This window comes from Antechinus flavipes, chromosome 2, assembly GCF_016432865.1.
Source record: "Antechinus flavipes isolate AdamAnt ecotype Samford, QLD, Australia chromosome 2, AdamAnt_v2, whole genome shotgun sequence".
Classification (NCBI taxonomy): domain Eukaryota; kingdom Metazoa; phylum Chordata; class Mammalia; order Dasyuromorphia; family Dasyuridae; genus Antechinus; species Antechinus flavipes.
Window position 1 is genome coordinate 399,116,775 of NC_067399.1, and position 24,290 is coordinate 399,141,064.

The 24,290-nt window shown below is 38.4% G+C and overlaps 1 protein-coding gene across 1 annotated transcript; it reads right to left on the reverse strand.

The window, feature by feature from the left end:
• Window positions 1-2,889: 2,889 nt before the first annotated feature.
• SMIM3 (small integral membrane protein 3) lies at window positions 2,890-24,079 on the reverse strand. Its single transcript, XM_051978701.1, has 2 exons — window positions 23,889-24,079; window positions 2,890-6,131 (listed from the first exon to the last, which is right to left on the reverse strand). Exon 2 carries the CDS (start codon window positions 6,118-6,120, stop codon window positions 5,938-5,940), a length of 183 nt encoding a protein of 60 aa, XP_051834661.1. The 5' UTR covers window positions 6,121-6,131; window positions 23,889-24,079; the 3' UTR covers window positions 2,890-5,937.
• Between the last annotated feature and the right edge of the window lie 211 nt (window positions 24,080-24,290).

A 24,290-nucleotide genomic window follows, 5' to 3' on the forward strand; every position in this document is an offset into this window, starting at 1 on the left:
TCTCTGTCTCCCTCTGTGTGTGTGTGTGTGTGTCTGTCTGTCTGTCTCTCTCTCCCTCCCCCGAATTGTTCCAAGGCATTTTTCCTAGCTTTCCTTCCCTCCTATGGCAATTCACCTTACATCCTACTTATTTGTGCACACAGATTGTCTTCTTTAAAATCTTCTTCAAGATCCATTTCAAGTGCTATTTCTTTCGGGAAATCTTCCTAAATTTTCCAGCCCCACTCTCTCTCACCTAAAAATAATCTCTCCTTACCCACCATTACACATTGTCATGAATCCTGTTTATTTGTGTGCATGTCACATCCCCAATATTAAGAAACTCCTTCATGGCAAGGACCATGTTATTTTTTCATCTTTGCATTCCCAGCACATAGCTCAGAGTCTGACCTAAGGTAGTCAGTTAATGTGGAACTGAACTATTGCGTCAAAGGCAAGGAAAGCACTTCCCACTATGTACTATGAGGGAGAAAGAGTTAGTTTATTAAATTAATATGAAACAGAACTAATGATGGCCTTTAAAGGCCTGAAATATTTGTTGTATTTGGGCAGGGCCAATCAATGCTAGCTTACAGAAAAGCAGGACTGGCTACAAATGGACTAGCTTTCTAAATATACTATAAAGCAGTGGAATGAAATTCAAATAACATTCATAAGGGGCCGTGCAGACAACATGTTGCCTTAGTTTTAAAATGTAATGTTATCTGTTTTATTTTTATTTTCTTAAGTATTTCTCAATTACATTTAAATCTGATTCATAGGGATTCTTCTTTCAGCTGAGTATTTGTCAATTTTCATCCTTCATTTTTTATAAAGAGGACCAGTGATATCAGGAGGCAATGTCTTAACTTGTACATGAATTTAAATGAGGTAGCATTGCACAAAGTTGTCAGTTTTTCTCTTCCTTCCAAAATTAGTGAAGTTCAGTGGCAGGACAAAAAGCAAGAAGACTCACAATGGTCCAGGATGCCATGGATGACTTTGGCATCTTCTGTCTGATCAAGATCTAAGAATTTCATAATGCCTGCTTTAGCCACCTTTGTAGCCATTGGAATAGATTGTTTTGATCTGCCCATTGTATGAGAGGAAATCTTCATATGCTTAGAATAGACATCTCCCTAACTCACTGACAAGTTTGAAACCTATTAGTTACCCTCAATCTGATTTAGCTCATCTGCCATGACAGTTTTACCAGAGCATGGCCATAGATAATTTTCAGAGGAAAAATTAAAATCATTTAGTCATATGAAAAATGTTCTAAATCATTATTGATCAAAGAAATGCAAATTAAGACAACTTTGAGGTACCAATACTCACCTTAGATTGGCTAAGATGACTGGAAAAGATAATGATGAATGTTGGAGGGGATGTAGGAAAACTGGGACACTGATACATTGTTGATGGAACTGTGAATGGATCCAACCATTCTGGAGTTTGGTCAAAACTTTGGTCAAAAAGTTATCAAACTGTGCATCTCCTTTGATCCAGCAATGTTACTACTGGGATTATATCCCAAAGAGAGCATAAAAAAGAGAAAAGGAATTATGTGTGCAAAAATATTTGTAGTAGCCCTTTTTGTTGTGGTAAGAAACTAGAAACTGAGTGGATGGCCATCAGTTGAAGAATGGCTGAATAAGAATTCCTATGGTATATGAATGTTATAGAATATTATTGTTCTATAAGAAATGACCAGCAGGATGACTTCAGAGAGACCTGGAGAGACTTACATGAACTGATGCTGAGTGAAATGAGCAGAACCAGGAGATCATTGTACATAGCAACATCAATATTATACAATGATCAATTCTGGTTAAAGTGACTCTTTCCAAAAATGAGACAATTAATACCAGCTCCAATGATCTTGTGAGGAAAAGAGCTATCTATACCCAGAGAGAAGACTGTGGGAACTGAGTGGGGATCACAACATAACATTCTCACTCTTTTTGTAGTTGTTCACTTGCATTTTGTTTTCTTACTCATTTACTTTCCTTTTTGATCTGATTTTTCTTGTGCAGCAAGAGAATTGTATAAATGTTTACACATATTGGATTTAACATATATCTTAACATGTATAACATATATTGGATTGCTTGCCATCTCGGAGAGAGGTTGGTGGGAAGAAGGGGAAAATCTGAAACACAAGGCTATGCAAGGGTCAATGTTGAAAAATAATCCATGTTTTTTTTTTTTTTAATAAAAAGCTTTAAAAATAAAAAAAAGGAAAGAAATGATTAGGAGAATGATTTCAGAGAGGCCTGGAGAGACTTACATGAACTGATACCAAGTGAAATGAGCTGAACCAGATCATTGTACACAGCAACATCAATATTACATGATGATCAGTTCTGATGGACATGACTTTTTCTAACAATGAGATGATTGATACCAGTTCCAATGATCTTGTGATGAAGACAGCCATCTGTACTCAGAGAGAGGACTGTGGAGGGTGTGTATAGATCATAATATAATATTTTCACCTTTTTTATTGTGTTTGCTTACATTTTGTTTTCTTTCTCATTTTTTCCTTTTTGATATAATTTTTCTCATGCATCAAGATAATTGTGGAAATATATATTAAAGAACTGACCATGTTTAACATACTGGATTACTTGCCATCTAGGGGAGGGAGTGGGGGAAGGAAAGGAAAAAAATTTTGGAATGCAAGGTTTTGCAAAGATGAATGTTGAAAATTATCTATGCATATTTTTATTAAAGATTCTTAATTTTCAAAACATCTGCATAGATAACTTCAACATTCACCCTTGAAAAACTTTGTATTCCAATTTTTCTCCATCTTTTCCCCACCTTCCCCTGGCCCCCAGATGGCCAGCAATACAATATATGTTAAACATGGCAAAAATACACATTAAACCCAATATATTATGCATATATTTTGAAAATAAATAGCTTTATTTTTTTTTAAATGACAAACAGAATAATTTCAGAAAAACTATGTTAAGTATGAACTAATACAAAATGAAATGAGCAGAACCAGGAGATTATTGTACAGGGTAATAGCAATATTGTAATGATGATTAACTGTGAAAGATTTAGCTATTCTAATCAAGACAATTCCAAAGGGATGAATGATGAAAAATTCAGAGAACTTACAGACTCTTGACATAGATTAAAATATACTCTTTCAGCTTTATAATTTTCTCTTGTTTTTGTGTTTGCATGTTTTCTTCAGCAACATAACATGAAAATAGTAAGTTTTCTAAGAGACATCTGAGCTATCATTAGCAAAGAAAGTATGTATTGGTACTAGTTATAAGGAATCATGGAAAGTATAAGACCACCTCAGGAAACAAAAGACTGGATGGGAAGTTTAACCACTTGCTCTGGGCAAAACTTATTCATCCTTTAAGTACCTCAAACTTTTTACCTTCCCTGGAAAGCCTACCTAGGCTATTTAACTTAACTGTTCCCAAGTTTTTGTCTTGTTACTGTCCCCTTCCTGTGAATTCATACCTCCAAACTCTCCAAAGCAGAGCAGTTAGACATGTCAGGTGCTAAAGACGTTGAAAAGTCATTGTAAGCATTTAGAAGGTAGATACTATATCTTATTTATATTGGATTCCCAGTATTGAGCACAGGGCTAAAGACAGGCTTGTTACTGTCCCCTTCCTGTGAATTCATACCTCCAAACTCTCCAAAGCAGAGCAGTTAGACCCGTCAGGTGCTAAAGACGTTGAAAAGTCATTGTAAGCATTTAGAAGGTAGATACTATATCTTATTTATATTGGATTCCCAGTATTGAGCACAGGGCTTTTGGTGCTCCAAAGATATTTATGGATGAAAGAAAAAAAAATCTTAGATATTCTGATCCTATTAATTAATTAATTTATTTATTTTTGGCTGAGGTTAAGTATTTGCCCAGGATCACATAGCTTAGGGAGTGTAAAGTGTCTGAGGCTGGATTTGTACTCAGGTCCTCCTGACTTCAGGGCCAGCACTTGATCCTCTTATTTTTAATGGCAATTAAGAGTCCTTCAGGAAAACAAGAACACTAAATAAAAAACATTCTTTTCCTACTAGATCTTTGTGTAATCTTTCCAAACAATTTTCTGAGCTCTGGGAATTTCATATACTTGCTTGATGACATAGACCCCATCTGTTGAGGAATATTTCCCCTACTGTCCCTGACACAGTGTCTGACATGCCCCCATGAGAAAGTCACCAAGGTAGGCTAGCTTTCTCTTGAAAACGAAATCTCTTATTTGGAAAGGGTAACATGTCCACTCACTTGAGCAGAGATAAGATCTGGGGGGGGGGGGAAGTTGTCATGAGACTTGTGATGGATAAGGGACGAAAAGAGGGGGCTAGAAACATTCTGGAGCCTGTATGGAAGGGAGAATAGGTTTGAAAACTTGGGCAACCAATGAATCAAACACAAATATATATACACAGGTGATACTTTTAGTCTTGAAGAGTTTCCTGGAGACCAAGAGGTTAAATGGCTTCCCTATGACCATATAGCCAATATATGTCAGAAACTTAACAAAAGTCTTCCAGTCTCTGTGGTCTTTGAACCTCAGCTTTAAAACAGGAATAGTATTTGTACTTTCCCTCAAAGATCTGTTACAAGAAAAGACTTTTGTTAACCTTAAAGCCATAAAATGTATCTAACAATTGTCCTCATTTTACACTGATTCTAAAATGTGACATGGAAGAACCACTCCACTAAGACTTATTTGACCAATTCTGTTGATATTAGACAAATCACTTAACCTCTCCAAGGATGTCAATTTCATGCCGAAGGCTACAGAGCTCACAAGCAAAGTCAGAGTCAATGAAATCACACACCTGATCCCAAGGAGAAAAAAATTAGGACACAGCCCTAGAGGATAGATATATAATCTTGGGCTGATATAGAATAAGGCAATAGTGCATATCCTGCTAAGCCCAGCCGTAGCTCTCTTTGGAGAGGTACCAGATTTCTGTGTGGCCTGAAGGATCATAGAATCTCTACCTAAGTAGCTCTGGTTTTCAGATTCTGTATGGTAACAGAAGCAAGAATTTAGGAAATGCTATATTCAAGCTTCTCTGATCCAAATTTTTTATCTTCTTCCAGCTTAAGATACCATCACAATGGTTTAAGACATATGCTCTTGATTGTTGAGCAGGACCAGACCTCTGGAATAGCCCTCTCCCCAAATATATCCCAAGGAACTGTCACAGAGCCTGAGATCTATGAGCTCTCTGAGAGCTGGGACCCCTATTTTATTTTTTTTGCCTTTCTTTATATATCTCTAATACTTAGCACAATGCTTGACCTCTAGTAGGTCCTTAACAAATGTTTATTGACAAATAATAATAATTTCTTTGGGCAACATGAATATATAGCATTTTATTAAAATACTATAAATAGTATTTTATTCAAATTTAAATGTCCTAAAAAGCAAAGGGACTTAAAACTATGAGCTAGGATTTTAGCTAACTTACAACCAACTAAGAACAACATTCAACCAGGAATTTAACATGATAGAAAACTTGGTATGGGACTTCCCAGAACAGGGAGGGCTTTGTTGGTGATTGGAGGAATTTGTACTTTTAAAGGGAAGAAGAAGAAGGAAGAGTAACTGCTTGGTCATCCCTGTCCCTGCTCTTGAAGCATCTCCAATTTCCAGAAGTTTCAGCTCTGGGAGGCTCCACCTTGTATCTTGTACATCCTGAAACTGGGCCTAATCTGCTTGACAGAAGGAGACCAGCCCTGCCAGAAAAGCTGCCTTCCTCCAATACTGTGGATAGTGTTGATGGAGACATGCCTCATAAAAGGCATTTTCACAGATAAGATCTAGTTCCATTTAGTAGCTTCAAACCATTTTCCATAATGAAAAGGCTCTCATTAACTCATCAGAGGGGAAGTTTTCTGGGCCATTTTCAGGCATCAAAAGTCCAGTCTAGGATCCCACCCATCCCCAGCATCCACCAGCTTCAAAAGGCCTGATTGAGTATGGGATGAGTCCGAATTCGATAAATGATGACAGCCGTGGCCGGGCACAGCACCAAGGAAGTCATGATCACGATGGTGGCCAGGATAATGAGGACGATGACCCAGATGTCCAGAATGTGCTTAGGCAGTACTGCCTCTGGGGAGGCTTGGCTGACGGCATTCATGTTGATTTACCCTGTGAAGAGAAGAAAGGGTTACTGTGCATAGAATGTCTCCACTTCTTCTGTACAATGTTACCTTATTAAACATTCTCAAACACCACTTTTGTCACACCATCCACCCTCCTACTTATCAACCAAATGGAGATAACAACAAATCTATCTCAGAGGGTTGTTGTGAAGATGAAATAAGCTATATAGGTGAAGTATTTTGCAAATATTAAAGTATTATATAAATGCTAGATTATTATGATTAATAATTATTGATCCTCCCCAATAGAATCATCTTGTACTGGAAGAACATCAGATTCCATCTAGCCTAAATTCATCATTTTACTGATGAGAAAATTAAACCCTAGAAAGACTGTGACTTACAGATAAACAAAGGAGGATTTGAACTGCCATTCTCAGAATCCAGAAGCAGGATTCCCTCCTGCTATCTCCACATACCCATGTAAACACCCCACCTACTATCTTAGGTTCAAATTCCTCTGCTTGAAGGAATTGTAAATTGAATAGATGCCCATCATTTGGTGAACAGCTGAATAAGTTATTATATATATATATATACATACCACATATTGAATGTTATTGTTTATAAGAAACGATGAGCAGGCTGACTTTAGAAAAGCCTTGGAAAACTTACATGCCCATTAGTTGGGGAATGATTGAATAAATTATGTTTTGTAAATGTAATGGAATATTCTATAAGCAATGACGAGTAGACTGATTTCAGAAAAGCCTGGAAAGAATTACATGAACTGATGCTGAATGAAGTGAGCAGAACCAAGTGAACATTATACACAGTACTAACAAAATTATATGGTGATCAACTGTGATGGATTTGGCTCTTTTCAACAATGAAATGATTCAAGGAAATTCCCATAGATTTGTGATGGAAAGTGCCTATCTGCATTCAGAGAGAGAACTATGGAGACTGAATGTGTATCAAAGCATAGTATTTTCACCTCTTTTTGTTGGTTTGCTTAATTTTTTTTCTTTCTCATGTTTTTTTTTTTCTCTTTTGATCTGATTTTTCTTACATTGCATGATAAATATGGAAATTGGTTTAGAAGAATTACTTGTTTAACCTATATCATATTGCTTGCAGCCTAGGGGAAGGGAGCAGGAGGGAGAAAGGGGAGAAAAATTGGAACACAAGGCATTGCAAAGGTGAATGTTGAAAACTATCTTTGTGTATTTGGAAAAATAAAATACTATTAAAAAGTTCTTCTGCCTGGTGTTTCAGGCTCTCAGTTCCAAGTTTGTCTCCTGCTCCTTCCTTACATGATGAGCCTTTTCATTTATGAGGTCTGATACCCTAGCTTAGAATATCCTATCTATGCTGGGTAATCTCTTTTCTTAAGGATCTGGGTCCTCCTGTTGACAAACTGTGGTTTGTATGTTATATGCCTATATACCTAATTTCTTTTTAGGTTGATGATAGGGAATTTCACGGAGTTATCTGGAGTATATCATCAATAGCTGCAAGCTACAGACTCCAGGAAAATCCTCTTCTACTCCCATAGCTTCTAAGAAATAAAACAGTGGAAGAAATCCTAGCCCCAGTTCTGCCACATTTGTCTGGAGAAATCATAGGATAATAAGATTAGGAGATAGAAGGAATTTTGGAGATGATCTACTTCAACCCTTTCAATTTTCAGATGAGCAAATTAAGAACTGAAGAGATAAAGGAATTTGCCCAAGCTTAAGCAAGTAGAAGAGAGCATGGATAAGACTAGTTTTCCAATCAATGTTCTCTATACCAATGTACAGACAATTCTTTCTTTGGACTTCAGTTTCTTCCTCTGTAAAATGAGGTTGCCTACAATTCTGTTTTGAATTTGAGGTTATCCCCAGTGCTAACAATCTGAGATTCTAAATTGTACAGATGAATTTGGGAATAACCAGAGGAAAACCTGGACCAAGGCCCTTGGGAACCCTGTCTTGGCACACTGACTGGATACTAGGCAAAAGGGTTTAGACTACACTTCCAATCTTTAGGCTGGTCTGAAAAGGCCTTTTCCTAAGGCCTTTTTTTCTAATATAGTGGGAGTCACAGAGAAGAGATTGAAAGGAAAGAAAAGAGGTGGTATTTCTATAACTATTCTTTACAAATTCCTGATTTAGATAGAAAGCCCCATGCTCAATGCACCTCCATGGCCCCCAACATTTTCTAACAATGCCCCTAAGAAACTTGAAATACAGCTGCAAGATAGGGCAGAAGAGTAAGATATGAGAACTCCATAAATACAGAACTCTTGGACTAGGAGTGTCTCAAATGTCTGTCTTCAATCATGGCAGCAGATATGGTTTCAAAGTGCTTTGCTATAAAAGATTATCTGACTTTTGATTAGGAAGGATGTTCCAGGAAAAATGATCCACTCTGACTTTCTGATTATCATATCCCCTCACCAAAATATTTATGACAACACTTCATGTTATAACAAAAACCTGGAAACTGAGGCACATGAATGTAATAAAATAGTACTGTACTATAAGAAATAAAGAATAAAGAATACAGAGAGGGGGCAACTAGATGGCACAGTAGATAGAGCATGGGCCCTGAAGTCAGGAGGACCTGAATTCAAATCTGATCTCAGACACTTAACACTTCCTAGTGAAGTGGGAAGGAAACTTCCCTTTACTGAAGCTGTGTTCCTAAGATTATCACTCTGAAACTGTGTTCCCTTTATTGAAACTGTGTTCCCTTTTTGATCTGAGAGATCAGGATCTCCCAGGCTCCAAGGAGCCTAGAGAGAGGACCCATCCTCTCAAGATGAGAGAAGCAATACTATTCAAGGGCAAATCAACTCCCAGTGATCTTTTTGAAATTCTAAATTCTCATTCAATTGAGAAATCTTGGTCTGATCAGTTCAAGCTGTCCCATATAACAGGTTTCCTTAAACTCACTCCTTGCAGAGGCCCAAGCAGTTTGCTAGGACTCTCTGCATGCTGAGAAGGCATTCTCTTCTCAGGGCCAGATTCCATTTCCCTAACAACACTACACCTCTCTTTACCTCTTGTCGGGATTTCTCTGCTAGAAGATTTCTCTACTAGGAACTTCATCTTTCTCTCTGTCAGGACCTTGCCATGAAGGAAGTCAGTCTTTCTAGCAAAGGCCAACTTCTCAGTGCCAATAAACTTCTTTTGGACGGTCTAGCTTTTCAGGTTCACAAATTCTTTTACGAAAGAACTGTGCTGACCAGAAGGGGTTCCCACAACTCTCTGCCCTGCACCGAACCTCATCACTAGTTGTGTGACCTTGAGCAAGTCACTTAACCCCAATTGCCTCAGCCAAAAAAAAAAAAAAAAAAAAAAAGACTACAAAGAGGCAGTGAAAGTTTTACATGATGCAAAGTAAAGTTACCAGAGGCAAGAAAACAATACACACAATGACTACAGCAATGTAAATACAAAAACAACAAAAAATTAATGTTGTAAAATTACCAAAAAATTAAGCAAAGAAGAAATATGAAAAGATACTTCACACACACACACACACACACACACACACACACACACATACATATACACACTCTCCTATGCAATAGTAGGAAGTCCCCAGGTATATAATAATAATGTAAACTCAGATCTTTTGGGGGGAAATGATGTAAATCGTGTCCCCTTTAACCTTTGGGGAGGCCTGAAACTGTGTTTGCTTTAATCTGTGGGAGAAGGGTGATTTGGGGTCTCAAACTCTCCTCTAGGAGGGGCCACACCCTTCCCAAAATAAGTAATCTCTTTTCAATTGGAAATCTCAGTTTGGGGCATAGTCAACACAGAGTGCCTCAAAATCCCAGTTAAGTCATCTCATTCAATTTTGAATTGAATTGAATTGAAAATCAGTCTTTCAAGAGTTGCCACTCTCCTCCCCCTTTGGGGCCAAAGATCAAAGCAATCCCAATATGCCTAGGGCTATATGCCCAGACATCTTTGCAGAAGCCCTAACAGGATTTTGCTCACTGCTAAAGATATTTTCTTCTCAGTATTAACCCACCTTTGCTATATTCCTAACAGGACTTTGCCTACTAAGAAGGCTGTCTTCCTACCAAGTTGTCTTCTTAGAGTCAATAAATCCCATTCTTTGCCACAAACCTCATGCCTGTATTCATTGGGGTTTGTGAATTCTTTCGAAAAGCCTGCCACTAGTTGATCTCTTACCCTCAATTCTTGTACCTTATCAATATTACTAATATTGGGAGGGAGGGGAAAAAAAAATCGGAACAGAAATGAGTGTAAATATAATGTAATTATTAAATAAAAAAATTTAAAAAAAAATATTACTAATATTTTTAGATTTTTTTCAATGTATTGATTAGTTTTGCTGATTTTTTTCTTCTGTTTTTTTTTTTCCTTCTTTTCCGCTCTCTATGATAGCCCCCTGAAAGGGAAAAAGGAAGGGAATATAGTACTCTATAACTGGAATGGTTTTATCCTGCACCTTTTTCCTTCTTCTCTTTACCTAGACCACACCCAACTCTTTGGATCTTATCCTTCCTCCTTTCCTTTTAACCCATCTTTATAATTAGTCTTTCATTGCTAAAGTTTGTTTTGTTGTTGTTATTCAGTCATTTTTAAGTTGCATCTGACTTTGTGAGGCAAAATTTAAGTGACTTGCCCGGAATCACACAGCTAGTAAATGTCTGAAACCAGCTTTGAACTCATGAAAATGAGTCTTCCTGTACACCACAGTTCTCTTTTATTGTCCTGACTCGGTTTCCCTAATTATCCTGATCCAGTCCTGACTCAGTTTCTTTAAGTGTTCTGCCTCAGTTTATAATTGTCCTGCAAAACCTCTTCTCCCTCTTTAGCAGAATATTTGATAAGGATAAAAGATCTTATGTTTTAGAATATCAGAATGCCTCTCCCCATCCTAAGCTACCAGAATGTCCAATACTGTCTTATCAAGATGCCTCTCCCCACGTCGGGGGCCTCCCCCTATTATGTCATCCCCCATCTCCAATGGCTCACCCTACCCTGTCAGAGTCCCATTTCCACTCTCAGCACTCTGACTCTGCCCCTACCTCGCTCTATCCCCTGAGTCTGAGTCACCTATATATAGGTCAGTGAGAACTCAGATTGTTTGCTGGATTCCTGGAGACAATAGTCTCATTCAGCCCTGGGACCAAACCATGGATCCATTTGGTCTCAGTAAATCTCTCCCTTTTAAATAAATTAGTAAATACTCTCTAATCTCTATCTTGCCTCAGTTTCTCCGGCATTACATTTCTTCCAGTCCTTCCAGGCTCAGCACTCTACTGAGCTACCTAGTTACCTCAGTTTGTTTTTCTTTTGATTATTTCCTCAATAACTGTTCTTTCTCATAATTCCCACTTTTTTCTCTGCCCCCTCTTATGAGCAGTTGATAAGATGCCCGCTCCTCCAACCCCCACTCCTACTGTGAGACTTGATTATGAACTAGTCCCTCCCTCTGGTTCCTTATTTCTTCCCTAATGTTTCCTTATCCTCTTTTCTTTTTTCTTTTTTTTAAAAAAACAGAACAGAACAAAGACACACCCAGGTTTAGTTTGTCTTTCTTTGCTTTCTATTTGACCCTGCAAGACAGAATTCCAAAGAGGTAATGATTTCCATTTTAGTATATAGCCTTTTGGAGGTTTTTCTCCTCCTTGGTATTGCATTTTAAAGTTTCTACTCATCTCTAGTTCTCTCAACAGGAATGAATTAATTTATTATTAAAGATTCTTTTCTTTCTCGGTAGAATTATATTTAGTGCATAGATAAAGCATTCTTAATAGTAAGGTTTTTTGTTTGTTTGCTTGTTTTGTGTCATTGCCTTCCTTTCTGGTTTAATCTTGTGTGATCCTAACTATGACAACTTGGTACCTGATTTTTTTCTGCCTGGCAGAAGGCCATTTTCTTTTACCCAGAAACTCTGGAGTTTGGTTGTCCCACTGGCATGGCACAGATTATAAGGTATCCTTCTTGTATGGGATGGGTTGGGTGCAAGACCTCCTTCCCAATGCAATTAACTAATCGGAGACCTTATCAGGTACAAAGAGAAAACATTTATTGAATCCCTGCAGGGAGAGGCTCAGACACACACCTGGGAGCCATCCCAACCCCTGCCATGTGCTCCTGGAACCTGACCTGCTTCCTGCTTGTCCAGGGTTTAAAAGCAAAAGACTCAAGCCTTCTCTTTGGATAGACTAAAGGGACATAGCCATCCTTGACCAATGATCACCAATGCTGGCTGCCTCCCACAAATCATGTTGTTATGCCACAGTTCTCTTTAACTGTCCTGACTCAGTTTCCCTTGTCTGTTTCCTTAACTGTTCTGTCTCAATCCCCTAAATTGTAAACTCCCCTTCTGGTCCATTAAGATTGAGGACCTTTTGCTCTAAGGTTATAAATTGTTAGCAAGACAAACAAGAGAGTAGACCTCCTGACTCTTTTCTGTCCTCAAGAATTTATAATATCCCTCTAAAATATCCCAAGATATCTCACTGACATCTTTATCTCTGTATATTCAGACATTCTGTCTCTGCGTTTTTAGGATTTATGGCCTCCCCCATCCTGACAAAAGTTTTCCCGCACTTCTTACCCCTTCCTTTGTTTAGAGAAAAGGTATTTAAGAAGTTGGGGTTCCTCCCTTCATTGCTGGAGCTGGCGGCTATATGCTGGATGCTGGATTCTTTGGGATGACAGTCCCTCCAGCCCTGGGACCAACATGGATTCCTTGGTCCCAGTATATCTTTATCTCTGACTGGATAATTTGAGACGAGAGTCCTGTCCAGTCAATTTTACTCTCCCATTAATAAAATATTAAAAACTCTAATCTCTCTCCTGCCTCAGTTTCTCCGGCATTACAATGTCACTTCAAAGTTCATTCCTCCAGAGAGTAAATGACCTCCCCAAGGTCTCAGTTCTGGAAACAGGGAACATGTGACTCAACACTGAGAAACACTTCATCCAATTAGTCCCATTCACTCCCAAAAAGAGGCAGTTTGTCACGGTCTGCTCTTGGAAAATCAAGGTTCAAGTCCCAGCTCCATGACTGACTAGCTATGTAATGCTAGACAAATCATTAAATATCTTGGGGAACCCTAATTTAATCTGTAATATAAGAATAAGATAATTGCTAGCTCTCAACCTTGTGATGAAAATGCTGAAAGTGCTATAGAAATGTGAGTTATTATATTTATTCTGCTCCTTGAATAGACTCATGATTTCTCTATTAAATATTTTGTACAAACAGCTAAACCTGCCTATTTAGAAAATAAAGTAGAAAGCACGAATGCTAGCATGCAATCAAGTGAATTAACAGTCAATACAACGATGACAGGTATATTAGGGATGGTTTTTTACAAAGAAAGGCAGGAAGCTAAAGAGAAACAAATTAAAGTAAGAAATCAATAACACAGAGGTACCCTCCTCAAGTTCTGCTAACACTGAATAAACCTGAAGTACTTCACACCTGGGTTTGCCCTCATTAAAGAGAAAAGTAGTTGAGGATTGGAGGCCCAAGTCCCCACTACACTTCCTCCATCCCCTAACCCCACCACATACACATATTATTCCCAGAAGTCAGCTTGTCCACTTTTTAAAAAGAAATAAACTATTTGAAGAAATAGCCACATGGCTTGGTTTCTTCTTGAAAAAGACACATGAGTTTTTAGTGATGCAATAGAGCTGAAGCAATCTACTTCCTTCTAGCATTTCTAGTCCTCACCCAGCTATAGGATCATTCTCCTATGTAAATTCTACAGCTGGAGGAAATTCATAAGGCAGAGTGTCTTTAAAAAGCTATATTTCTTAACATCTCTTAAAGCGGGCTCAAAAATCCTGAGAATCGAATATTGTCACTAGCCCCTCAGGCTATGGAATAGAGTGGAAGCTAATGAGATAATTCAAGGGGCTCTGGAAGGGATGGGCAGATTCTTGGTTGAGATTGCATTTAAACAGAACAACTGTAAACAGCAGCAAAACCACAGCTAGGTGGTTCAGTGGTTAAAGTACCAAGTAAAGTACCAAGGTTCCTTCTGAGTTCAAATCTGGCCTCAGACTTGTAGCTTTCTTACTAGCTGTGTAATCCTTGCCAAGCATTTAATTCTCCTGAGTTTCCTCATCTATAAAAATGAATTGGTTAAGGAAACGCAAACCACTCCAATATCTTTGCCAAGAAAACTCCAAGTTGGGTCACAAAGAGTCAGTCACAATTGAACAATAAAACAACACTTTACTAAAAACCAATACTATATTCTCAATACATAGCAGGGTACAGGAAACAAAACACTTGGGAGTCAGGAAGAAGCTGGGTTAGTTAGTAAGGAGGCACTTAGTAAAAAGTGTCTACCTCCTCCACTTTGGGCAAGTAACTTAAAGGCTATGAGCTTCAATTTCATTATCTGTAAAATAGGATTAATAAAAGCAACCACTTCAGAGAGTAGTTGGGAGGATTAAATGAGATAATATAACATATGTAAAATACTTTGCATACCTTAAAAGTCTCATATAAACTTTGCCCATTATTTAATTACCTACTTGTTCTTAGGGGACAAAAGCCTAGTTAACAATACTTTTATCATCACAGGCCTCATGGACTAAGAGCAAGAAAACCTCTTGGAACAAAGAATGTTAATATTAAAAGATTCTTAGAACAAAGATTATGGAATGTAGAGTGGTAAAACACTTTAGAACACAGAATGAAAGGAACTTAATTATATTTGTAAAAGATGTAAAAGGGTATTTGTAACACTGAATGATAGACATAGAAAGGGCCTTAGAGAATATCTATTCCAATCCCTCTCTACAAAGGAATAAACTAAGGCCCAGGTAGGAAAAGTTACTTGCCAAAAATTCTTTAGTAAATAAATGGCATAACCAGGATAATAACTTGGACCCCTTCATTCCCAGTCTTTTTAATTTTTTTTTTTTTTGGACGAGGGAATTAGAATTAAGAGACATGTCCAAAGTCACACAACTAATAAATGTCATGTGTTTAAGACCTCATTTGAACTCAGGTTGACTCTAGGGCTGGTCCTCTATCTATTGTGCTACTTAAGTGTCCCATCACTTCTAGTCTTAACACTCTTACTACAGTGTGCTATTTCTACTCTATGAATCTGTAGCCATAGCTTTTCCACTAAGTGGCTATATGTCTTTGATAAAATCTTGTGACATTTCAGAACCAGTTCCCCTGAAAGGAGAGAGATGGAGTACACATAGCTAATGGGATGAAGCATGAACTGTCCTTGTCATCCTGTCTGGCAGACAACAATATATCAAAACGTAATAATAATAATAAGGGCTTCAGTGCACTCACTGCAAACTAATTATGAACCAAAAATGAGATTAGCAGCTAAAAAAAAAAAGAAGAAGCAAACGTAATAAATATTAGGCTGTGTTAAGGAGCAGAAGAGTGCCTAGGGATATATTACTCTGACCAGGGCAAACTGTTATTCAGTTTGGGTATCACATTTTTAACAAGATAATTTGTTAAAGGAGATTGATCAAAAAAGATAAAGAGAACATGTTACACAGAGATCAATGGAAGGAACTGAGGATGTTCAGCCTGGAGAAGAGAAGATCCAGGGAGGACAGGCAGCTGTCTTCAAGCATCCTAAGGACCCTCATATAGAAAAGGGATTAGATTTTTTTTGGCTTGACCGCAAAGCTAGTAATAATGAGTAGAAAAAAGAGAGGAAAATTTAGGCTTAATGAAAAGAAAAGCTTCCTAAAAATTAGAACTATCAAAAAGTAGAATTGTCTTAGGGATTAATTAGGTAAATAATCTCACAGATCTTTAAAGACTAGATGTCCACAAGAGATTTCTCATTCAAGTGTGGTTTGCAATGGATGATAGTTGAGGTCTCTCCCAATTTAAGATTCTGTCATCCTAAATAATCTTAAAGATTAAGAGGCAGAAGAGACTTTAAAGATCATTAAGTCTAAAACTTCTTATTTTAAAAATGAAAAAACTGAGACCCAGAAAAGTAAAATGACTTGCTCAAGGTATTTCAGACAGCAAATAGCACTACTGGGTAACAACTCTGATCCACCTCCTTCTCCTATCTTGCTTTTCTCCAAACTACCTTTCCCAGGCAAGTCTTAGGCAAAATTTGTTTTTAGGGCCCTTTGACCCACTTTTTTTCAATACATACTCCCTCTCCTACAAGTACCAGAAAACCAAAATCATCATATTGTCCCAAAGCTTCATTATGTCACTTTCATTTTGTCCTCCCTCATCCTATTCTCCCAATAAGAAATAGCTAGGGAAAGTGCTGTGTGTTTAACTTCAGCTCATCTTAAATAGATCATCAGCAAATGTCATATAGCATCACAGAATTTGAAGTTAGAAGGTAGGTTGTTAATCATGTACTTTAATCCTCTCATTTTATTTAGGAAGAAACTGAGATCCTGAAATGAAAAGTGGGTCATGCAGTAAAATGTATAAGAGGCAAATCTCTCCTTGCTCTTTCTGCTAAAATATCGTGTCCCTGGTCAAGTTCTGCTACTATCAGAAATCTACTACCCCACTTTGATGACCCAGGTAAACATGACAGACTCATAATTAAGGCAAGCTAGTCAGAGCTTTGCTCCACAACAGGAAATATAAAGGATATCAACTTTCTTGAAATACTTCCTGTTCACTCATCTATGCCCCCAACAGAATCAGGATGATTCTCTTCATCAGCCACAAACTCAGACGTGTAGAAACCTCAGTTTGTCTTAGGTTAGACTTCATCTCCACAATGGCTGATCCAGGTCAGCACTTAACATTGCAGCAGTCTCTCCATTGCATCAGAACCACCCTAACTGTTAGCATGTGTTTGCTAGTGTGCTTACCACACCTATGCCCAGGGCAGGCTTCAAAGAGTATTGAAAAATGTAATAAAAAAATGAAGTTTCCTATTGCTTGTTCCAAGTGGGACAAAGAAAGTGCTGGGAGCAGTGATCCATCAAACTGACGAGTAAACCTACTCATCAAAAAAAGGGACAAGGGTTGTATGGACTACTCTACTCTGCTGATCTTTCATATAGACTGAGAAACTGCACAGAAAGCTTTGTGGTTTCAGCTTTTCACCAGAATGTACAGAGATGAATTAGCAGTGTCTAGCTGTGAGTCACTAAGACTGGGAGAGTTTGAAGATTCATGACTCCCCAAAGATCTTGTGAAATGTGATTAATGAAGCAGTTCCCAGAAGAAAAAAAAAGGACTTAGTTTTACAAATCTTCCAAGAACCCTCCCTACCACTTTCCTTTTCTTTTTTAACTTATTATTATTATTTTTTGCAAAGCAATTGTGACTTGCCCGGGTTTTACAGCCAGTAAGTGTCAAGTGTCTGAGGTTATATTTGAATTCAGGTCCTCCTGATTTCAGTGCCAGTGCTCTGTCCACTGTGCCATCTAGCTGCCCCCGATTTTCTTACATTTTTTCTTCTCCTTAACAAGAGTTCAACAGCCTGGTAGACTTGCTAGAAAGGACAGGGACTCATAGATCAATGACTCAAAATGATTCCTTGTATGGAAGGAGAATTAATTTTCTGTAGTGGATGTGGCCTCAGTGGCTGCCATGCAGCATGAAGACCTCAAGACATTGTCTTGTTTGTATCCCTGCTTAGTATTAGGTGGAGAAGTGTCTTTAGGTAGTTAAGGCCTCCTAAGATATAACACAAAAGTGAGGTAGGGGTGTGTGTATACAATAATAGACACATTTCAATATTCTTTTATACAAATGCACATATTTTCAGTTCCAGGGAAATCCCCTTTCCTGATGGCATGTATTCATTTACTCTGTGATGAGTCAGGTTGTAGATGTTATCATGACAATATGAAGGTTCTAGGGGTAAGAGACATTACTGAGGACGTACAAATATCTTGCCTCAGATTCCAGGTAGAAAAGAATGAAACTTCCCCATTCCTATGGAGATTTGCAAAATCTAAAAGGCTTCTCTGGATGTCAGGACACCTGGCTTCTAGACTAAGCAGCATGTAGTATTGAAAAGAACAAGGATTTGGAATCCAAGAATCTGGTTTCAAATCCACCTCTGCTACGTGGACAACTCACTTAACCTTGATTAAAGGTACCTCAGTTTCTTCATTTGTAAAATAAGACAATTAAACTAAAAGAGACTTATGATCCAAGTCTCAACTACCACTAACATGCTATTATTACCTCTTATTCTACATCAGGCTTCCAATTCTTCGATGGTAAAATGAAGGGGTTATAATACCATATCAACATTGGTAGAGCACTCAGGACTTGTCTAATCCAAACCTTCTTAAACTGTGGGTCACAATCCATATGGGGTCATGTAACCAAAAGTGAGGTCATGAAATTATGATTTATTATCAATAAATGTTTGACTTATATATCTATTTTACATACCTATATGCCTGGGGTTGTGTAAAAATTTCTTGGTTGAAAAGGGGTCACAAGTGGGCAAAGTTTAAACCCTCATCTGATCTATCCCATACATGAGTAGGAATTATCTCTGCAACATCTTCAACAGCTGCTTATTGGACTTCTACCTGAAAACCTCCAGTGAAGTGAGCTCATCATTGCCTTCTAGTGATCTGAGTTGTTTCTTTCTTTTTTTTTTCTCCCATTCCCTTCTATTCTAGTCTACTTTCAATGAGCATCCCTTATCCTTTTTGATAGTACTTTGAGGCTTCCTGTGTTCTCCAGAGGCCAATGAAAGAGGAAAGGGTTTTTCTGGGCCAGGTTCTCTTGTTTGTTTGCACATGGTAATGGACTCTGCAGGAATCATGGTTGCTTCCTTCATTCCTTCTGCTTTAGAAACAGGCATTTACTTGGATAACACAGAGTCCATCACAACCTGAGACCAGATGTTCCAAGGGAAGAAGGTGGGGGTGGAAGAAGACAGACAGGACCTGTATGTCTAAACATCAAGTCAATTCACAGACACATTGCAAACGACCCTAGCTCCTTGGGATCACCCTCTTTTTACTGTCCCTCTCATCCTTCTCTCCTTAGAAAAGTGTGACTGGTTGCAGCATTGCTCCCTGTGTAGATTTTCCATCCATTCCCTTGAGGCGGGGGAGATGGAAAAACACCAGGACATCTTGAGTAGATCAGAAAACAGAGAGAGCTACTCAAACAGCACGTACCATTTGACCCAACTGCATCTCAGAAAGCAACAAAAAGCCTAAAATGGAATAAAAAAAATTGGAGCAAACTCTCTCTCCTACCCAGTATTATCCATCATTATTCCTTCACAGTAACTCAGCTTGGGAAAGTTGGCTGATAAGAGACAAGTCCTACAATGAGGGTTTTTTTTTTTTTTTTTTTTTTTTTTTTTTGAGATGAAGGGATCTTAGCAGCTATCTAGGCCAACTCCACCATTTGATAGTTAAAGAAACTGAGACCCAAAGAAATGAGGTGACTCATATATAACTATTAAGAAGCCAAGGATTTAAACTCTGGTACTCTGGCTCTTTAAGTTCAGTTATTCAAAGCACACAAATCTTAGCAAAGTGCCTGGCTTATTTGGCTTTGGTGGTGGGTTGTTTTTTTTTAAAGCACTTACCTGTTACAAAACATGTTCAAATACTTAAGAACAGCTGCATATATAAGTATCAGTTTCTTCACAATAGTTCTTTAAGGCAGGTAATATAAGAATTATCTGCATTCTTTTTTCTATTTTTTTTTTTTAATCTTTGTTATAAGAGACACTTCTCTGGAAGAAGGGAAGAAAAGGATACTAGGAAAAATGTATGTGACATAAAAATAAAATTATCAGTAAAAACTCATTTAAAAAAAGCTATCTCCATCTGAGAAGTGAGAAAACTAAGTTATACTATCAGCACAGTAGACATGCTGAGCAGAAAGTCTCACATGTAGCTCCTGTAGCTCCTAGGTCAACATTCCTTTACTTGTGCTGTATATCTAACTCTATTCAACGCCATTTGAGTTCTTAGCAGAAAAATTGGAATGGTTTGCTATTTCCTTCTCCAGCGCATTTGACAGGTGAGAAAACTGAGGTAAATGGGGTTAAGTGACTTGCTCAAGGTCACAGTGTCTAAGGCCAAACTCAGGAAGATGGTCTTCCTAATTCTAAGCTCAGAGCTCTATCTCTTGTACTACCTGGCTGTACTATAGCTTTATTACAGTTATATTATTAACAATTATTAGAAAGAAGGGGAATTGAGTGAAAGATAACAGGAGTCACGGAATCAAGAGAGAATAAGAAATCCCTCAAATTGAAGCTGGGATGGATGGAGTGGATGCCTCCAGATCTAAGAGTTCTAGACATAAATATATGATTCTTGAGCAGGGAGGAATTTCAAAGGCCATATAGTCTAATTATCTAGAGACTCTGGATTTGCCACCATGCTTCATCTACATTCTCTCTCCTCCACTGCCTTCAGCCCTCTTCTATTGGTAAATTTCTCCCAAGATCTCCATTTAAGGAAAGGTTCAGAGCAGTCATGTTTCACTCTCTTGATTTGGCCATCATATCACCCCCCTATTTTTTTTTGTAAACTTTTATTCATTTTAACCTTAAATACAAAGAGGAAGGGAGTGAGAGGGAAAGGAAGGACATTTCCATGTACATGGGAAAATATAAGAGAGGACTCAACATAAAACAATAAATTAACCGCTTGCTTTTAGGTGTTATCTTCCCCCATTAGAATATAAACTCTTAGGGGCAACTGGATGGCACAGTGGATAGAACACCAACACCAGAATCAGGAGGACCTGAGTTTAATTGTGGCCTTAGACACTAGCTGTGTGATCCTGGGCAAGTCACCTAACTCTGATTGCCTCACCTCTCCCCACTTCCCAAAAAACTTACATAAACTCCTTAAAGACAGCGACATTCTTTCTTGCTTATATTTGTATATGCAGTGGCTAGCAAAATGCTTAGCATATGGGTAGTTAGGTGGCATAGTGGATAGAGCATCAGCCCTGAAATCAGGAGGACCTGAGTTCAAATTTGACCTCAGACACTTAACACTTCCTAGCTGTGTGACTATGGGCAAGTCACTTAACCCCAATTGCCTCAGCCAAAAAAAAAAAAAAATGTCTGGCATATCATAAATATTTAATAAATGCTTCTTGACTTAACTCTCAGTCTAAGACTCTAGCTACAGCAGAGGTAGGAATGCATAGTGTAAGACTTAGAATCAAGAGAAGCTGGATTTAAATCCTCATCTAGATATTTTTTAGCTAGAAAATCATGAAGCAAGTCCTTCAGTCTCTCCATCTCTAATGAGTAACAAAGCACTTATCCTACAAGACCATCATGAGAGCCAAACATAATAATATAAAAAGGTTTTCAAACCTTAAACCTGGAGTTCCTTCACCGTTTTTTGGGTCCTGGGCCCTTCTCAAAATAATGTTTTTAAATGCATAAAATACTTAGTATTATAAAGAAAATAAAAATTATGAAAATACAATTATTAAAAATATTTCTTTAATGTTTATGAACTACAGATTAAGAATCTCCACCTTAAATAAATGTTAATATTATTACTACTCTGGCTCCCTAGAAAATAGAAACACAACACTATTTCCTGCACTAGCATTTGATTCCAAGACATGTAACACCAATCTAAGGTCCCTCAAAAGAACATTTCTTTGTTTTCTTCACTTCCTGGGTCCCGGCCTCTGTCAGCTTCAGTTCTCTTATCTGAATTCACAGCTAATAGTGGCAAACTAATATTAGAATGGTCTTCAGATTCCTGTAGAACTGGAGTGGGCTGGGTGCTGCTGGGACCAAAGGACCTTCCTGCTCTTATCTAACTCTCATGAGGGCTTCATCAGGAATCCACTCCCTGTACTCAGTTCAGCTCAAGAACCCTGGTGTCTCTACCAGACTTACCTCTATCCTTCCCATTAGTTGTCAACAACTGGAGATTTCAGAAACTACCCAAGGAGAATTAGGAGCCTAGAGCCTACCAGGGCACCCAAACTTGGAGCAAATAGCTAAGGCCTATTGAATTTGACTCTTTACCTAGTTCTTTTCCTACCTCAGCTTTGGGTTTTCAGACCACAAGGCAAAACAAATTCTTCTCCTTTGTTCTTCCGCTTTTCAAAGCAGGCTTTGACTATTTCCTTATTTGAAGCTCAGTTAGGCATTCCTTTATACAGATACTAAAAGACTCGTAAAAACTCACAAAACCAACCACTCACTTCTCCCAGATCCAAGTCCCATGTGTTTATCAACAAAAGTCCAAGCATGCACAAGATCAGATCTAGAAGAAACTTAATTATCTTTCAGACTATTGACTCATTTTTCCAAAAAAAAGTCAACTTAAGTATAGAAAAGGGAAAGCAACTTGTCTAGTCACATACCACGTCAGCTAGAAGTCCAGGGAGAGAATCCAGACTACCTGATTCTTCTCCAAAAAATCTGCCCTCGCCTTCACAGGTAATGTTTCTCATAGGTAGGAGCCAGGATTGAGCAGTAGAGAGTGCTAAACTCATTATAAATGCTTCCTGAAGCCAGTGCTAATTTTATAGACATCTCTCTCCTTTAGGTTATTACCTAACTTCCTAAATTTCACATAGTGCATTCAACAAAAATAGGGCTTAATAAGTGTTGTTAATAAGTGAATTTGCATTCACCAGAAATGAACAACTCTCTCCTCCTTTTCTCAATACTGTGATGAGCTAGTCAGGAGGAAATTAACTTGTCTAATAAAGCTCTGAAGGGAAAGACCAAAAGGATCATAGAACTTAAACCTAAAAGGGAATTTGAAAGATCATCTAATCCAGGAGTTCTCAGTCTGGGATCCATGAAGTTTAAAAACATATGTATTTTGATAATTGTATTTTGATACATGTGGTTTCCTTATAATCCTACTTTTACTTTATGAAATCATTAGGGAAAGTGCTTCTTAGGCTTCACCAAACTTCTGGGGGGTAGTGGAGGACAGAGATTGGTTTCATGACACAAATGTGATTAAGGAGCCCTGAAGTCCAAATCTCTCATTTTACAGATGGGGAAACTGAGTCTGTTCAAAGTCATATTGATAATAGCAGATATAATTCACAGCCAGGACTCCCGAGTCTAAATCTAGTATTTTTTCCAGGATGCCATATTTTCTCTCTTAAATCTGAAAAATGGGATTTGGGTGACTGACTTATCTACAAAGAGGGAACAAAGAAATAGGACTCTTCCCTTGTGGGCACCTCAGACCCCTAATTGGACCTCCATAGGATTAAAGGAGGGAGACAAAACCCATAACTAGATCTCCATAGGATTAAAGAAGGGAGACAAGACTCATAACTGGACCTCCATAGAACTGAAGGACGGGAGTGAGGATGGGGATAAGGAAAGCTCATCTAGTAAAGCAAACTTCTAGAGAATCAGCTGAACGGGCCTTAGATGTCATCCCGTCCAATTCTCTCATTTTACAGAAGGAGAAACTGAGGGCTAAAGAAAAAATTAGTCACACAGGCAGTCTCCCAGCACAATTCTCCCTGTTCCTCGTCAGTGCTCTTCTCTTTATAGCACATGCAGGAGTACAGTGGAGCAGGGAAACAAAGAGAGGGGCACCTGAAGAGAAGGCTCTCTCTGGCTTTATTGTTCACCTTCCTTTTAAGCAGGCACCCATTTGGAGAAACTTAGAACTTAGGAAATGAGAGGTAAACAGGGAAAATGAGGAGAGATCAAAAGCAGGTGAAGAGAACACAGCCTGTAAAAAAAGACTAAGTAGTTCTAAAAGCCCAGAATATACAAACTGGAAGCTACAATCAGCCCCAAGTCAGCTAAACAATTAGGGAAAACAAATAGCTTTACCTCCCTGGATGCTCACAAGACGTTAAAGATTCTTCATACCTGATTTGGCTCCTAGCATTTACAGAAGTGAGGTTCCTTCTTGGCTTCTCAGAGACGCCCACTCCAGCTCCTTCTGATCAGACACAGCTTGAAGTTGGACAAAGAACCAATTTTCTCTTCAGTAGAGAATGCCAGTGGAGAAAGGGACTTTTGGATCCTTGGATCCCAGCTGTGGTCCTGAGCTATGGTACAAACCTCCTGGGCTCCGGGTTACTCTGGCGTCTCCCCGGCTGGACTCACCCCGGGAGTGCCAGGAGGCGGGGAGTGTGAGCTGTTCTCAAATTGCAGCTGCCTTCTTCACAGCTAGGGGAAGTCTTGACCGCCTCCGTTTGGCTGGCCGCCACTTTGAAAGCCTTCAGTATGTGGAGGGCTCAGGAATGCAGGCAGCAGAGGCCCCTGAAA

Coding starts and splice junctions, on each gene's coding strand:
- SMIM3 (XM_051978701.1), bottom strand. CDS start 6,120: ATGAATGCCGTCAGCCAAGCCTCCCCAGAGGCAGTACTGCCTAAGCAC.